General features: G+C 46.7%; 1 protein-coding gene across 3 annotated transcripts; it reads right to left on the minus strand.

The window, feature by feature from the left end:
* Positions 1-21: 21 nt before the first annotated feature.
* LOC142378607 (phosphatidylinositol-3-phosphate phosphatase MTMR7-like) lies at positions 22-17,282 on the minus strand. Of its 3 annotated transcripts, XM_075463315.1 has the most exons (14): positions 16,972-17,280; positions 16,273-16,398; positions 14,141-14,303; positions 11,083-11,240; positions 9,798-9,926; positions 9,579-9,713; positions 9,362-9,494; positions 9,177-9,286; positions 8,075-8,200; positions 7,948-7,997; positions 6,460-6,660; positions 4,549-4,683; positions 2,882-3,008; positions 22-1,296 (listed from the first exon to the last, which is right to left on the minus strand). In XM_075463315.1, the coding sequence occupies exons 1-14, from the start codon at positions 16,993-16,995 to the stop codon at positions 964-966; spliced, it is 1,950 nt and encodes a 649-aa protein (XP_075319430.1). In that variant the 5' UTR covers positions 16,996-17,280; the 3' UTR covers positions 22-963. The 3 variants fall into 3 exon arrangements, with proteins under 3 accessions (XP_075319430.1, XP_075319429.1, XP_075319431.1); XM_075463314.1 differs by having other exon boundaries at positions 9,362-9,713; positions 16,972-17,281; XM_075463316.1 differs by having other exon boundaries at positions 1,122-1,296; positions 2,836-3,008; positions 9,362-9,713; positions 16,972-17,282.
* Between the last annotated feature and the right edge of the window lie 359 nt (positions 17,283-17,641).

Genomic DNA, 17,641 nt, shown 5'->3' on the forward strand with positions numbered 1-17,641 from the left:
GCTGTTTTATCATCAAGCATCAGACCTCTGCTGGTCATCGCTTCCCTTTAACGGTGCTTTTATTCATCTTTTACATCGATGGATACATGACACACACACCACAGGCTACAGTGAGTTAGGAGGAAGAGGAGGGCAGCTTTGATTTCTCAGGTGTTTGTGACAGCAGCAGGAGTCCAAACACCAGTTCTAACAGAATTCCTCTAAAATCCAGATTTAATAACCGGGCTGAGTGACTTCAGTGTGTTCGGGTTAGAGGAGACAGAGAAGAGATCCATCAGAACCGCAGAAACTCACCTCACGGATCACCTGAATATTAAATCAGGTCCTTGAAAAGGAAAATACATAAAAACAGAAGAAGACTTTCAGCGTTTGTTGTAAACATTCACATCTGTTCACATTTGTTCACATTTAGTTTGGTCCTGAGCTCCGACAGAACCTCCGGAACCGCCTTTAACAGGAAATAAAAGTTCAGAGTCCGTGCACGCTCACAGGATGAGGCAGAGTCTCCCTGTTGGCTGACCTGGGATCAGACTCACAAACATACTGCTGAGTAATGATGTTTATCAGCCTTTCATGGCTGCATCTCACTGAGGGAGGAAGACTGGGAGTAAATCTGTCCTTCATCCATCTCCCACATGACTTTTTGGAGCAGAAGTGATAAATGAACGCAGGTCAACTCAGGGTTTGTCCATCTCACTGTGGTAAAAGTGCATTTCATGAAGTAAAAACACCTAAAAACAGCATCTACACAGTAAAAAGCAGCCAGTCTGGTTCTGTGCAACAAATAATCAAATAAAAAGAAAGTCCTCGCTGAGTTTTTGTCCAAAACAGATAAAATGTTGGTGAAGTTTCACTGGACCCCCTTCAGAGTGAGAGGAGGACACAAACAGGAAAAAACCTGCCTGTCACCAGCCGCTGTCAGAGTAAAGTTCCCTTTGTTGTCAGGCAGCAGCACGGTCAGTTTCATTCCAGGTCCGGGTCTTTGCTGTCGTCCCCGCCGCTGGATGAGCGGCTGCTGAGGTCGGCCACGCCCGACTCCAGGTCGCTGCAGGCGGAGAGGTCCTCGGGGTCGAGCTGCAGCCCTACAGGCGGGGAGTGGGAGGGGTCCTGGGTTTGAGCCTTCCGATTGGCCGGTTCAGAGGAGAGTGTGCGAGTGTTCTCATGTGCAGGGCTGGTGATTGGGTCTGCAAAAGTGGGCGGGTCCGGCCCGCTGTGTCTATACCGCAGGTGGCGAGTCCTCCTCGGAACCTCGATGTTCTCCCAGGTGATTGGCTTCCCGGTCAGAGCTGCGATCTTCTGCACACACAGACAGAACACCTCAGCACACCTCAGCACACCTCAGCACACCTCAGAACACCTCAGCACACCTCAGAACACCTCAGAACACCTCAGAACACCTCAGAACACCTCAGCACACCTCAGCACACCTCAGCACACCTCAGAACACCTCAGAACACCCAACACCTGCTCTACCTGTTCTCTGCTGTAAAAAGGGTAAATGTAACAGCGTAGCCCGCTGGTCAAACACAGTGCAATTTTTATTGCGAGCAGATGAACGAAGTGCGTGTGTTGCCCTCAGCAGCAGCAGCTCACACCACCGGGGAGAGAGGAAGCAGAGAGACCCGCGGTCTTGTGTCTGTGTCTCCCTGTCCGCCTGCCTCCTCTCCGCCGTGTTCAGCTCCCTGCGGTGCGGACAGGAATCCACCTGGCGGAGAGCGGAAATAAGCTGGCAGAGCGATCATCAAGAGCCCCGACGTGTGGGCTCTTGATGATCGCTCTGCCGGCTGATTTCAGGGCAACCATCCCGCGGTGTGTCCGCTCTCCGCCAGGTGGATTCCCCCTGAGTGTCCGCACCGCAGGGAGCTGAACACGGCGGGATGGCTCTGGCTGATTTCACCAGAGAGGAGGCAGGTGGACAGGGAGACACAGACACAAGACCGCAGGTCTCTCTGCTTCCTCTGTCCCCGGTGGTGTGAGCTGCTGCTGCTGCTGAGGGCAACACACGCACCCACAGCACTTCGTACATCTACTCACAATAAAAACTGCACTGAATCCAACGTTTTATTGCCTTCACCACTCAACAAGCATACTACAATAGCGGCAGCCAGAAAAAACCATGGCACCTGTGATGTCACACGGAAGCCCCGCCCCCAGTCTGGAATTCCAGGAAGGATTTCCAAGCGGCAAATTCAAAATCGCAAATTTCATGCGTTTATGAATGTTTTGGTGTAGAGTCCAATGATCATTATTGTTCCTCTGTGTATGTATTATCATTATGTATTGGGTGTAGTGTCAGCTTTCTGTAGGCCTTTAAAGGTGACATATTGTGTAAAAACCCCTTCTTCCTGGGAGCATATATCAGGGCGTCTGAAGTCACCAGCAGGTGTTAAACTCCCCAGAAACACGACCCTGGTATTTATTTAGTTCCTCATTAACGAGCCGTTTCAAAAGTACGTCACCACTTAAGTTGACTCGTACATCGCACTAAGACCTCAGAAAGGTCAGAATATGTCACTTTTAAACCAGTTAGTGTTCCAGCCATAAATCAGGCTCACTGGTTCTGTTGTGTTCCTGCTTAAACATTATAAGAAGATCAAAATTACAACAAAGAACGAACAACACGTTTCAAATGGAAGAACTGTGACAGAATTTGAACAGATGTGAAAGCAGATGTTTTTCTGTGGGGGGGGGGGGTAGTATACAGGAATAAGCCCTGATAAGGTGTTAGGACTGTTTACTGTTCCTGATAATATTTACGTGATGGCTGTTGTGGATGATTTTATCTGTTTGACTGGGGTTAAAGGTCACAGGGGGGTGCGTTTGTGTGTTGTATGCCTTGTCTGGAGCCCGGGTGGTGGTGGGCGGTTCCTCCGGGCGGTACCTCCTGGTGATTGGTCAGCTCCTCCTCCAGCTGCTGGGACTCCTCCCTCACAGCAGACAGGAAGTCGGCAGGCGACTGGCGAGGAGGCGTCGACTTCTCTACGTGGTTATAGAGACCCTTCCACATTCTGGAGAAAATAACAGATTCATTACAATTGACCGCAGCTCTGAACCAAAAATACTTTTATGGATCTTTGTGGTTTATTTCAGCCTCTGTGGGTCATGTTAACCTGACACTAAGATGCTAAAGATGGACCTGCAGGCCGGCTGCTTCTCCGTTACAGTGTGTGTTGCAGTGTGTGTGAGGGTGTGTGTGTTACAGTGTGTGTTGCAGTGTGTGTGTTACAGTGTATGTTTGGGGGTGTGTGCCCTGCAGTGTGTGTGTGTGTGTGTGTGTGTAACAGTGTGTTACAGTGTGTGTGTGTGTGTTACAGTGTGTGTGTGAAGGTGTGTGTTACAGTGTGTGTATGTTGCAGTGTGTGTGTTACAGTGTGTGTGTTACAATGTGTGTGTGTTACAGTGTGTGTGCTTGTGTGTGAGAGGGTGTGTGTTACAGTGTGTGTGCTTGTGTGTGTGTGTGTGTGTGTGTGTGTGTGTGTGAAGGTGTGTGTTACAGTGTGTGTATGTTGCACTGTGTGTGTGCGCTGCAGTGTGTGTGTTACAATGTGTGTGTGTGTTACAGTGTGTGTGTGTGTGTGTTTCAGTGTGTGTGTGTTGCAGTGTGTGTGTGTGTTTCAGTGTGTATATGTTGCAGTGTGTGTGTTACAGTGTGTGTATGTTGCAGTGTGTGTGTGTGTTGCAGTGTGTGTGTGTATGTTGCAGTGTGTATGTTGCAGTGTGTGTGTGTTTCAGTGTGTGTATGTTGCAGTGTGTGTGTGTGTTACAGTGTGTGTATGTTGCAGTATGTGTGTGTGTTTCAGTGTGTGTATGTTGCAGTGTGTGTGTGTGTTACAGTGTGTGTATGTTGCAGTGTGTGTGTGTGTTTCAGTGTGTGTATGTTGCAGTGTGTGTGTGTTTCAGTGTGTGTATGTTGCAGTGTGTGTGTGTGTTACAGTGTGTGTATGTTGCAGTATGTGTATGTTGCAGTATGTGTGTTGCAGTGTGTGTGTGTGTTACAGTGTGTGTATGTTGCAGTGTGTGTGTGTTTCAGTGTGTATGTTGCAGTGTGTGTGTGTTTCAGTGTGTGTATGTTGCAGTGTGTGTGTGTTTCAGTGTGTGTATGTTGCAGTGTGTGTGTGTTGCAGTGTGTGTGTTACAGTGTGTGTATGTTGCAGTATGTGTGTTGCAGTGTGTGTGTGTGTTACAGTGTGTGTATGTTGCAGTGTGTGTGTGTTTCAGTGTGTGTATGTTGCAGTATGTATGTTGCAGTGTGTGTGTGTGTGTTACAGTGTGTGTATGTTGCAGTGTGTGTGTGTTACAGTGTGTGTATGTTGCAGTGTGTGTGTGTGTTTCAGTGTGTGTATGTTGCAGTGTGTGTGTGTTTCAGTGTGTGTATGCTGCAGTGTGTGTTGCAGTGTGTGTATGTTGCAGTGTGTGTGTTGCAGTGTGTGTGTGTGTGTTACAGTGTGTGTATGTTGCAGTGTGTGTGTTGCAGTGTGTGTGTGTGTTACAGTGTGTGTATGTTGCAGTGTGTGTGTTGCAGTGTGTGTGTGTCCTGCAGTGTCTCACTTGAAGCAGTAGGGGGTGGTGTTGGGTCTCAGGATGCCCTGACTCTGGCTCAGCTCGGCCTTGTACAGAGGGTTGGTGAACTCGGCTCTGTCCTTCCACAGCTGAGGCCACACGGAGTGACTGCGCTCACGAAGCCTGCAGTCAGACAACACACACACACACACACACACACACACACACGTTGACCCATGAACCAGGAGTTCTGATGCACACACTCAGTGGGGTTACATGGCACTGAAAGGATCAGATAATTGACTAAATTACAATAAGAATGAGTTGAGCAAGGGTAATTATCCTTGGATATATGGCGGTGAATGAATCGGACAGAGGCACAAAGCATGTCATACCCCGGTATGATAGGTCCCCATTTCAACTATTGCTAATAGAGCCACTTCCTGTTGACCCCCTTCAACAACAAACTCAGGCATTCGAGAAAATGGAGAACGAAGAGCAAGATGAAGCTACGTCCCTCTATATTTCGTCTGTGATGAGCTGCTTGTTGCACAAGCTCGATGCACAATGGAGAATTCTCCATCGCGTTTCCGACGGCGGCGACAACAGTAATATTGTCTCCTTTGACTTCTGGGTCACGACCCCGGGAAAAAGTCTCGAGCATGCGCAGAACACAAAGTCTAATTCACCACGTGCTTCACCGTCTACAAGCAGGTTTATTTTGACTTTCAACCGAGTTATCTCGGGGTCTTAATCCGATCGCGAGTAACTTGATTCGATCCAATTTCTTGTCAGATTAAGGTGTCTACATGAACTTAATAACTCAGTCTTATTGTAATTTAGCCAGTTATCTGATCCTTTCAGTGCCATATAACCCCACTGACTGAGGTATTCAGACTTCATTTGGATCAGCTGTCCTAACAGCTGCTGTGCATCAGGTTGTAACTGGTCTACAGAACTTTGATTCAACAAAACAAGCCTCCATGTTGTTCTGCTTCGTCTGAGTATGTGTAGACCAAGTGGACCCCTGTGGACTGGTGAGGATGATAAAACTTGCATCACACAGGTGTTGGACCTTACTGCCCTGTGTCTTAATTAAATACATGAATTCCCAAAGGATGAAGGGTGAAGAGAAGCTGCTGACCTCACTAAAAGGGCAGAGTTGAGCTCTAAGGCTACGGCTACACGAAAACGAAACGAGGTTTTTTTTGAAAACGGGTACGAAAATTCTTGCGACCACACGGCAACGCTGCTGTAAAGACTCAGGTCCAGACGAAAACGGATGAAAACGATGAAACGATGCAGTACACACGCCACTGTGTCACGCCACGCTGTGAGACAATAGAGAAGTCTCACAGCGTCAACGTTTGACTGACGCAAAAACGTTTTCGCTGTAACAATGGAAACGAAACAACCCCGTTTTCAAATCTTCCCACTCTGGAACCCGTTCTCAAAAACTATCGTTTTGGGGTAGTGGGAACGCCGGCTCCGTGTGGCCGCGACAGCGAAACGATAAGAAAAAGTATCGTTTACAGTGAAAAACGTTTTCGTGTAGCCGCAGCCTGAGACTACACCCTGAGTTAAAGAGACTTTTAAAGAGGTGTTAAAACAGGGCAGAGACAGAGAGCTTTAAATCAGCAGTAAAAACAAACCAACAGAGATGAGCGTTTTCCACTCATCTTCATGACCTCAGAGAGACCGAAGAACTGTTCGAACGGAAAGTCCTTCACAAATGAGAGGTCCTTTCTGCCGATGCCTTTGGATCATATGAAGGTTATATAATGCGAATTTTCCCAGAAAGCATAAAACAGCAGCAGGCTGATGACAAAGGAAATCTCTTGGAAATAAAAACCAGTGAACTGTGGATGTTTCCAGTCTTATAACAACACCAGATCATCTTTTATGCCTTATTCAGGCAGACCGCCCGTGCATGTGCAGTAAGTCAGTGTTCAGGTGTACCTCATGTCCCGGCGCTCCTTCTGACAGTTGCCCAGGAAGGTCCCGTACTGACAGGAGTAGACGTGGGTGTGTATGGCGATGAGGAAGCGCTCGTTGAACTCGAAGGCACATGGGAACTGCTCCGACAGCTGCCAAACACACTCCAGGAACTGGTCGATGACTGGAGACACCTCTTTGGGATCTCCGTCCAGGTGAGAGTACCTGCGGAGGCAGAGTCTGTTCACAGCCCACCCAACAACAAACACTTAGAAACAGCATGACGGGACAACGGGGGAGGAGCTGGAGGCGCTCGGGCCCCTCCTCCCCCTCCACAGAGGGCTTCACTCCTCTGAACCACAACCAGACAGACTTCTCTCAGTGTGTGATGAAGCTGCGTTTCTGTCTGGTCATCTGTGGGATGTGGGTTTAATCTTATGGCCTCTTATAGACCTTCAGGCCCTCTGAGCTCAGGCTAATAATCACTCAGCTTCTTTTATCAGATTTTTCTGTGACATGTGCCTTCAGTTCCTCGCTGTAAACAAATAATGATCTATAATCGGTTTCTATCCAGTTTTACTTCCCTCTTTGTTTCAAAGGTGAAACTCTGTATGTTGTTTATTGTTTCATTGATTAAATTAGAAGTGTATTTACAATCAATGTCTCCTACAGAAGACACCATGTTATTTGTTGCTGGTTCATCATTTAACATTTACATTTAGTGGGAGTTTTTACCCAAAGCAGCTTAAAACTGAAGATAAAACTTAAGGTGGAGCATCAGTGTGTGTCTTTTAAAGATGTCTGCTCAACTAAAGCTGCGTGTAAGATTCTTATTCTACTGTATTCTGTTCTTGTTCTACTGAAATAAAACATTCAGTGCATATAAACCCATTTCATCGTACAGTAGATCATCTACAGGGTCTGCAGGTACAGGCTGGTGTGGACGGGAGCGGGATTAAAACAATAGTCCCGTGCACGGCTGTATAATGGCGCTTTTCCACTAGCTCTACACAGCTCAGTTTGGTTGTGTTTCCATTACACTTCGTGCCTCCTCGACGAGGGCGGGGTCGTCGTAACACGGCTGCGCGTGCTGCTGCTCACCCTGTGGCTTTTTGTCGCACAGAAGGCAAGAGAAGAGAGCCAGAGAGCAGTGTGACGCTCAAGATCAAAGACGAGCTTCAAAAAGACGACGTTTGGAGGTAAGCTAACGGTTGCTAACGCTAGGTTTTATTATCCGCGTTATGACGCTTCCAGTGACGACACTCATCGCCCAATCAGTGGAAGGCAGTCGGCTGACGTCACGTTTTAGTAACGCTTCGGCCCGCTTGGAACCAGGGCTGAGGTGATACGGAAAATCGTCCTGGTTGCAGGTACGGTGTGCTAGTGGAAACACGCAATAGCGCGCCGAGCCGAGCCGAGCCGAAGCGACCACCTGAAACTTCCTACATGTATGAGGCGGGTTTGTTGGCTCAGATCTCATCCGTTAAAACAGATGTTGTTTTTTTCTCTGACCTATGGGAGAACTTGTGTCCAAACGAAACCCAGTCACGTTCTATCAGGACCTGGAAGAGAGGAAGAGGAGGTAAGGAGTTTTGTAGAAGAAGAAATAATTAGCCCAATCTGCGTGTGTGTGTGTTACCGTGAGTCCTTTGATGGTCCTGTAGAACGGGTCCAGCAGTATACTGGCCACAGAGCAGGCCTGAGCTGTCCGGTCCCAGCCATCCGAGCAGTGGACCAGAACACTGACGCCCTCATCGGCCACCGCCTGAACAAAGAGAGACGACACAACGTCAGAACCAGAAGTTCAGAACCCAAACAGTCTGTGTTAAAGAACACGGTCACAGTAGATCTCACAGTTGGAGCACTTTGCTCTCAGACTGCAGGTTTACTTGTGGTTCCCAGAGTTTCTAAAAGTAGAATGGGAGGCAGAGCCTTCAGTTATCAGGCCCCTCTCTGTGGAACCAGCTGCCAGTTTGGGAGGCAGAGCCTTCAGTTATCAGGCCCCTCTCTGTGGAACCAGCTGCCAGTTTGGGAGGCAGAGCCTTCAGTTATCAGGCCCCTCTCTGTGGAACAAGCTGCCAGTTTGGGAGGCAGAGCCTTCAGTTATCAGGCCCCTCTCTGTGGAATCAGCTGCCAGTTTGGGAGGCAGAGCCTTCAGTTATCAGGCCCCTCTCTGTGGAACCAGCTGCCAGTTTGGGAGGCAGAGCCTTCAGTTATCAGGCCCCTCTCTGTGGAATCAGCTGCCAGTTTGGGAGGCAGAGCCTTCAGTTATCAGGCCCCTCTCTGTGGAACAAGCTGCCAGTTTGGGAGGCAGAGCCTTCAGTTATCAGGCCCCTCTCTGTGGAATCAGCTGCCAGTTTGGGAGGCAGAGCCTTCAGTTATCAGGCCCCTCTCTGTGGAATCAGCTGCCAGTTTGGGAGGCAGAGCCTTCAGTTATCAGGCCCCTCTCTGTGGAACCAGCTGCCAGTTTGGGAGGCAGAGCCTTCAGTTATCAGGCCCCTCTCTGTGGAACCAGCTGCCAGTTTGGCTTCAGGAAGCAGACACCCTCTCTACCTTTAAATCAGGCTTAAAAAGTTTTTGTTTCTGCTTGTGATGAAGTTGTTCTGTGTGATTCATTCTCTAATCATCATCCTCACATGAAGCAGATGCAAATGGGTGGATGAGCCACTTTCAGTGTTTCACGTGTTCATAGATGCCATGCATGTGTGCGTGTGCACGTGTCACAGTGAATGTGAACACACCCTGGTGATGAAGACTCCGGCGTCCAGGATGGCTTTAATGTGTTTGAGCCAACCGGAGTTCTCCAGCCCCCACAGGAAGTCTGTCATGGATGGAGAACGCATCTCACCCACTGCGTGGAGAACAGGAGGAGGGTTACACATGAACACGTGCACGCTCACGCTCACGCACACACAGTTCTACCAACCATCAATGATCTTCTGCTGGCTGCTCCTCATCACGTGAATGTTTTCAATGCCGATGAACTGCAGCTTGATGTTGGTGTAGTGGTCCTCGTTCTCGTAGCCTTTCCCTGCGGCTCTGTTCGCCATGGCGTTCAGCTGCACACACACACACACACACGTTGTATCTGTATCACTCCCTGTGATGGTACTGCAGTGTGTCTGTGTGTGTTGATGTGTTACCTTGGGCCTGGTGTCCACCACGTAGATAAAGTCGCTGCCCGGGTTGGACTTCATCACAGCCTGCAGCATCACCTCATCCTCCTGACAGCGGCCGCTGAAGCCCGACAGTGGCTGACTGCAGCGGCACACGGCGGCCTACAGAGCACCAAACACACTCACGGTCATCATCCTGTGCGTGTGTTTGCTCGTTTTGTTTGCAGCTGTGTGTCTGATACTGACCAGCGTGTCCTGGTGGAAGTAGGACAGAGCAGGAAACCGCCCCCGACTCCTGAACCTCGAGCTGCCCACGATGGTGGCGGGCGTGGCCGACCTGGGAACAAACAGCTCGGAGGGGTAGGTGTCGCACACCTGCGGGACACAGATTTCTCTTTATCAGGGTGTTACTGAAGGCTTCAGCCTTTGGGACGATAAAGGTGCCATACAGACGTCACTAAAGGCTCGTGTATACTTCGCAGCAGTGTGTCGCAGTGAGCTTGTCGCAGACACGACGCAGTTATTTTTGATTTATGCCTTGAAGCGCTGTCTGCGCTATGTTAATCCCACGCCACAACGCAAGAGGGACAATCACGAACAAGCTAGGATTGTGGGTGTTACGGTTACGGAGGTCATTCAACAACAATGGCGACTGGACGAATGCGCACTTTGATTGAGATGCAGCTGATCGATCTAGAAATAGAAGAAATATTGCTACTACTGGAGCTGGCAGAGAGGCGAAAGAATCGTCACGGTTAGCACGGTTAGCGTCAGCCGGTTAGCAAACCGGAAATACGCATAGTGTAGAGCGGATGTAGAGTTGACCAATCAGAGGCCTCCTTTCTCTCCTCCCTGCGGCGATGTCTGCGGCACTGTCTGCGGTGAGTTACAATTTTGAGGAGGTGCACCAGAGTGTCTGCGTAGTGTCTGCGTTAACTGCGACACACACGCAGACGACCTGGTTTCCGAGTATAAATCAAGCTTTAGGGAGGAACACTCACATATAATCTGCCATCATCCAAAATGAACTAAATTTATATAATACTCATTTCTAATTTTAATTGTATTTATTTCTTTATTACTTTTCTTCACATCATATTGATCAACTTATTCCCTACAAATGATTTAAGACCACCCCCTCATTTGCATAATAAGGCAGAAATAAATACAGAAATGTAATAACATAAATGGGGGAGAAATGAAATAGCAGAAGTAAATACATCGAATAAGGTGAAACCAAAATGAAGTAAAGAAATATATCATTTGGATGGAGTAAAGGGAAGTAACACAGAAATAAAAACAGGAGCAACAAATTGTTCCAAATAAGATATAAAACATCAAAATAATCTTAAATGAATGCAGTTAAAAAATAAAGTTAAAGCAGAACAATTAGTTTGTTTTCTTTACAATTATTTTAGCGTTAATTTGATTTTTTATTTGACTTTAGTAACATTTATCATCATGAACATATTTATTTATCATTTTATTAGTTTGACTCCGATTCTTCCTTCTGAGCTACATTCATACTGACCCTGTATTCACTGTTGGCGGCTGTAGACACCCACAGGTTATTGGGAACCCCCATCCTCTTATAGTCGGCCATGAGGTCGATGAAGCTCCACGACTCCTGTCGCTCCTCTTTGTTCGCGTTGGGGTTAAAGGAGAGGCAGTACAGCTCGCTGTATTTCTCTGAGAGAAGAGAGGAGAGGATGATGAAAAAGAGAAAGAGGTGAGACAGAAAGAAAAGACAGAAAGAGGTGAGACAGAAAGAGGTGAGACAGAAAGAGGTCAGACAGAAAGAAAAGACAGAAAGAAAAGACAGAAAGAGGTGAGACAGAAAGAGGTGAGACAGAAAGAAAAGACAGAAAGAGGTGAGACAGAAAGAAAAGACAGAAAGAGGTGAGACAGAAAGAGGTGAGACAGAAAGAAAAGACAGAAAGTGGTGAGACAGAAAGAAAAGACGGAAAGAGGTGAGACAGAAAGAGGTGAGACAGAAAGAGGTGAGACAGAAAGAAAAGACAGAAAGTGGTGAGACAGAAAGAAAAGACAGAAAGTGGTGAGACAGAAAGAAAAGACAGAAAGAGGTGAGACAGAAAGAAAAGACAGAAAGAGGTGAGACAGAAAGAAAAGACAGAAAGAGGTGAGACAGAAAGAGGTGAGACAGAAAGAGGTGAGACAGAAAGAAAAGACAGAAAGTGGTGAGACAGAAAGAAAAGACAGAAAGAGGTGAGACAGAAAGAAAAGACAGAAAGAGGTGAGACAGAAAGAAAAGACAGAAAGAGGTGAGACAGAAAGAGGTGAGACAGAAAGAGGTCAGACAGAAAGAAAAGACAGAAAGAAAAGACAGAAAGAGGTGAGACAGAAAGAGGTGAGACAGAAAGAAAAGACAGAAAGAGGTGAGACAGAAAGAAAAGACAGAAAGAGGTGAGACAGAAAGAAAAGACAGAAAGACGTGAGACAGAAAGTGGTGAGACAGAAAGAGGTGAGACAGAAAGAAAAGACAGAAAGAGGTGAGACAGAAAGAGGTGAGACAGAAAGAAAAGACAGAAAGTGGTGAGACAGAAAGAGGTGAGACAGAAAGAAAAGACAGAAAGAGGTGAGACAGAAAGAAAAGACAGAAAGAGGTGAGACAGAAAGAAAAGACAGAAAGACGTGAGACAGAAAGTGGTGAGACAGAAAGAGGTGAGACAGAAAGAGGTGAGACAGAAAGAAAAGACAGAAAGAGGTGAGACAGAAAGAAAAGACAGAAAGAGGTGAGACAGAAAGAGGTGAGACAGAAAGAAAAGACAGAAAGAGGTGAGACAGAAAGAAAAGACAGAAAGAGGTGAGACAGAAAGAGGTGAGACAGAAAGAAAAGACAGAAAGAGGTGAGACAGAAAGAAAAGACAGAAAGAGGTGAGACAGAAAGAGGTGAGACAGAAAGAAAAGACAGAAAGTGGTGAGACAGAAAGAGGTGAGACAGAAAGAAAAGACAGAAAGAGGTGAGACAGAAAGAAAAGACAGAAAGAGGTGAGACAGAAAGAAAAGACAGAAAGAAAAGACAGAAAGAGGTGAGACAGAAAGAAAAGACAGAAAGAGGTGAGACAGAAAGAAAAGACAGAAAGAGGTGAGACAGAAAGTGGTGAGACAGAAAGAGGTGAGACAGAAAGAGGTGAGACAGAAAGAGGTGAGACAGAAAGAGGTGAGACAGAAAGAGGTGAGACAGAAAGAAAAGACAGAAAGAAAAGACAGAAAGAGGTGAGACAGAAAGAAAAGACAGAAAGAAAAGACAGAAAGAGGTGAGACAGAAAGAAAAGACAGAAAGAGGTGAGACAGAAAGTGGTGAGACAGAAAGAGGTGAGACAGAAAGAGGTGAGACAGAAAGTGGTGAGACAGAAAGAGGTGAGACAGAAAGAGGTGAGACAGAAAGAAAAGACAGAAAGAGGTGAGACAGAAAGAAAAGACAGAAAGAAAAGACAGAAAGAAAAGACAGAAAGAAAAGACAGAAAGAGGTGAGACAGAAAGAGGTGAGACAGAAAGAAAAGACAGAAAGAGGTGAGACAGAAAGAAAAGACAGAAAGAAAAGACAGAAAGGGGTGAGACAGAAAGAAAAGACAGAAAGAGGTGAGACAGAAAGAAAAGACAGAAAGAGGTGAGACAGAAAGTGGTGAGACAGAAAGAGGTGAGACAGAAAGAAAAGACAGAAAGAGGTGAGACAGAAAGAAAAGACAGAAAGAAAAGACAGAAAGAGGTGAGACAGAAAGAGGTGAGACAGAAAGAAAAGACAGAAAGAGGTGAGACAGAAAGAAAAGACAGAAAGAGGTGAGACAGAAAGAAAAGACAGAAAGAAAAGACAGAAAGAGGTGAGACAGAAAGAAAAGACAGAAAGAGGTGAGACAGAAAGAAAAGACAGAAAGAGGTGAGACAGAAAGAGGTGAGACAGAAAGAAGTGAGACAGAAAGAAGTGAGACAGAAAGAAGTGAGACAGAAAGAGGTGAGACAGAAAGAAAAGACAGAAAGAAAAGACAGAAAGAGGTGAGACAGAAAGAAAAGACAGAAAGAGGTGAGACAGAAAGAGGTGAGACAGAAAGAGGTGAGACAGAAAGAGGTGAGACAGAAAGAAAAGACAGAAAGAGGTGAGACAGAAAGAAAAGACAGAAAGAGGTGAGACAGAAAGTGGTGAGACAGAAAGAGGTGAGACAGAAAGAAAAGACAGAAAGAAAAGACAGAAAGAGGTGAGACAGAAAGAAAAGACAGAAAGAGGTGAGACAGAAAGAAAAGACAGAAAGAAAAGACAGAAAGAGGTGAGACAGAAAGAAAAGACAGAAAGAGGTGAGACAGAAAGAGGTGAGACAGAAAGAAGTGAGACAGAAAGAAGTGAGACAGAAAAAGGTGAGACAGAAAGAAGTGAGACAGAAAGAAAAGACAGAAAGAGGTGAGACAGAAAGAAGTGAGACAGAAAGAAAAGACAGAAAGAGGTGAGACAGAAAGAAGAGACAGAAAGAAGTGAGACAGAAAGAGGTGAGACAGAAAGAAGTGAGACAGAAAGAAGTGAGACAGAAAGAAGTGACAGAAAGAAGAGACAGAAAGAGGTGAGATGAGACACACACCTGGTCGGGACAAGCGGACCAATGAGGCGTGGACGTCCAAACAGTCCCTTTCCTGTGGGATGAGAATCTGGAAGACCCGGAAGTCCTTACAACGCAGGATCAGCTGACTTCCAGCGGGCGTGGTGGGCGGCCTCTCCACGCTGCTCACCATGCTGTGCAACACCTGTAACACACACACACACACACCCACACACACACACACACACACACACACACACACACACAGGTGCTGTCAGTCACGTCCTTCTGCTCCTCCATCAGAGGTCCGTTTCACGAAGCAGGTTTAGTGAAAACTCTGAGTAGGTTAACCCTGAAATGAGGGAAACTGAGTTTTCCGTTTCACAAAGGGAGGTAACTCAACCCCGAGAAAGAGGGGTAACTCTAGCCTGTTTCACAAAGAGAGGTAACTTAACCTCACGGTCAGTTACCGGAGTAACAGACTCTCTGAACCTAACCTGGTCGGGACCAGGTTTTATTCAAGAAACCTCGAGTTTCTTTCTGTCTCCGCCCTCTTTTAGCCACACACGCCATTTGATTTCCTCATTCATTCAGTCAGCAGAGCGAGTTCTTCTACTTCTAGAAGTCCATTAGGCACAGTAGGAGGCGACTTTTTTCACGAACATGTCCTTTTGACAACGACCCCGTGGATGAAGGTGCAGCATTATTGCGCAGAGAAATAAATATTCATCAGGAGATGGTTATCAGACCGCGCATAGATTTTTGCATTTACAGACAATTATCTTTTTGAGCGGCACCATCAGAATGTGTTGGGACAAAAGAAAAAAAAGACATAAAAGACAAATAAATATTTGTATGAATAGGCTTAAAAAAGACATTTATAGGCCTATTATATTTTATAAAGACACTTGTCTCTTGGGGGTGGATTCCCTCCGGGGATTCCCTCAGCCACTGCTCCCGTTAGAGGTGGTGGCCACCACCCGTTTTACGGGCATCTGCCTTCTTTCTGTTGGCTCAGTAGAAGTCTGTGTTAGTTTAAATAGGCTTAATTATTTAACAGAACATGATATAGATGATGACTCTAAATTGTCCTTAGGAGTGACTGTGAGTGTGCATGGTTGTTTGTCTCGTTTGTCTCTGTGTGGCCCTGTGATGGACTGGCGGCGCAGGGTGTACCCCGCCTCTTGCCCATTGACCACTGGGATAGGCTCCAGCCCCCCCGCGACCCGACTGACGGATTCAGCGGTGTATAGATAATGGATGGATGGATGATATAGATGAGAAGACACAGTTTATGTGTGTGAAAACAGCATTATGTTGGGAATAAAATAACTGCACAATCAAATAGCCGCTTAATATTTACTTTACAGTGTAAAACATGATCAAAATGAGGTACCTCCATGCCGAGGTCTCACCTGTTTGAACAATATTTTTATATTTCATCTTAAACTGCTGCCAAGTGCGCTTCTCCCCCGCGAGATTGCACCTAAATTAAATAAATGAATGGGCTACTATTCAAGCAGTTTCCCTGTAATATTATTGTGATTGCAAAGGACTACATTTAAACTTCCACTTTTGCTGCTGCAGCGGTGTTGCACTTATTTCTAAAAACGTGTTGAAACTCGCCGTATGAGCGCATTAAGATTTCCAATTCGAGGTTGGTGAAAAACGTAGCCCCTCCTCTTCCCCGTTGCCAAGGTGACTCGTCGAATCGGGGCTCCATTGATGCTGGCTTTTTAAAGTTGTGGTGCACGCGCTAAACTCAAGGTCCTACTCAGAGTTGATTAACCTCACTCAAATCAGCGTTTCTGGAACCAAAAACTCAGGGTTTTCTATCTCAGAGTAGATCAACTCAGAGATCAGGAACAGACTCAGAGTTGGTTGAACCTGCTACGTGAAACGGACCCCAGGTCGTTTTAAATCCCGTCGGAAGAATCCAGGGACAGGATGTGATCCCACAGGTTCAGGAAGCAGAGTTTCACCTCCCGAGCTTTCCTCAGTGAGTGAAGTGGAGGAGGTGAAGAAGGGTCACACGGAAAGAGGAGTGGAGATAACAGACATGTAACAAAGAGACTCTGTGGTGTCAGAGCCACACTCTGAAATGCAACAATGGAATAAGAAGAATCTTAACCTGAGGTCCCCTGAGCTAAAAACACAGCTCCCGTGCAGCTTACCCAGGTCTCCTTTCGTGTTTCAGGGTTGTTCTCTACAAAGATGGTGTGCGTGGCAGAGAGATACAGAGTCCCGATGCTGACTTTTCTCTGACCGGACGACCGGTCCAGGAGGCGCACCTTCTCCACCTGCGGAGGCACGATGTCACCATATCAGAGCAGGTTACAGACCACACACCAAGTTAAAGTGGCTCCAAACATCAGTGACACTGGACTTTTAGAAGCTTCTGTATGCAGACTGGTCAGAATACGGTAAGACGGACAGATTTAAACTGGCTTCTTACTTCACCGACAGGCTTTATAAACAAAGTGAGCTCATGATCATGTGGTTTGGGGGAGAATGGGGTCTCTGAGGAGGAAAATGGAGGTAAGCAGCTCAATGCTGTGTCATACGGTGACAGTGGTGGACACATAACGGGATGTGGGTGGCAGAGGGAGCCAGAGGGAGGTGTGTTTATGGTTACAGCTGAGGGATTCACCACCTGGGTCCATTATCGGACACCTTCATACTCTAACGGCTGTTAAACTGCGTCTCCATGGCCCCGCGCGCTGCTAGTCTGATGTCCGGTCCCATACATTCATAAATTAAGCTCTCTGTTCATCGGAGGAACAAATGAGAAGAGGAACAGAACATGGAAGTGAAACAAAGACGAAGCAGAAAATGAGCAAAGTCACCGCGGCTGATATCCCGACTGTTTTTACCTTGGGAGTCCGGATGTGCTCCATCACTGACAACCAAAATGGTGGAGATGGAGAATGAGTAGCCCGATGTGTTTTGTTTGGCAACGGTTAAATTCCCGGATTCGAACCGTCAAATGAGCTGAGTTCGCTGCGGCTGCTGCTCCAGTGCTGCCCTGGAAGACTGTCCATGGTTCCCGCTTCTCCGTACCCCGCCTTTGTTCGGTTAAACTGGCTGAAAATGAATTCCGTGAAGCGGCTGCTCGTCGTCAGCGGTACCCAGCCTTCCGACGTCCCTGCCTCCGAGAGATAGCGACGCCGATACCAGCTGCCTGCGCTCCTCACGGCTGTCAGCCTAACGGTCGTATTGCATCACATCCGCTCTGTACTTTCAGAATAAACATGGAACAAAACGAGGATCCTGGTTATTGTTTTATACATACTGTGCTTTATTTTGAGAGTCTTGACTTCAACTTCCTTTTTATTTAGGCAAACTTTATACTCGTTTACAGATTTTGCCAAATGCGTGATCGCGTGCGCAAGGGAGAAACCGCAACTGCGCGTGCGCGTAATCCATTCTAACCTGCGCTCGTACATAATGATAAAGTAAATCAAGTGTTTTTAAATCAATTTAATGAAAATATAAGCACTTTTTAAAACTTTCTATGGAAGCCCATTACTGCCGCTCTCATTG

Source organism: Odontesthes bonariensis, chromosome 4 (assembly GCF_027942865.1).
Source record: "Odontesthes bonariensis isolate fOdoBon6 chromosome 4, fOdoBon6.hap1, whole genome shotgun sequence".
Taxonomy (NCBI): domain Eukaryota; kingdom Metazoa; phylum Chordata; class Actinopteri; order Atheriniformes; family Atherinopsidae; genus Odontesthes; species Odontesthes bonariensis.

Bases quoted from the DNA above. Each gene is read 5' to 3' on its own strand.
- LOC142378607 (XM_075463314.1), bottom strand. From the start codon at position 16,995: ATGGAGCACATCCGGACTCCCAAG. The intron at 11,241-14,140 runs GTGTGTGTCTCA...CTCTTCTCTCAG, and splicing joins GGTCCGCTTGTCCCGACCAG to AGAAATACAGCGAGCTGTAC. The intron at 3,009-4,548 runs GTGAGACACTGC...TATTTTCTCCAG, and splicing joins ACCACCCCCTACTGCTTCAA to AATGTGGAAGGGTCTCTATA.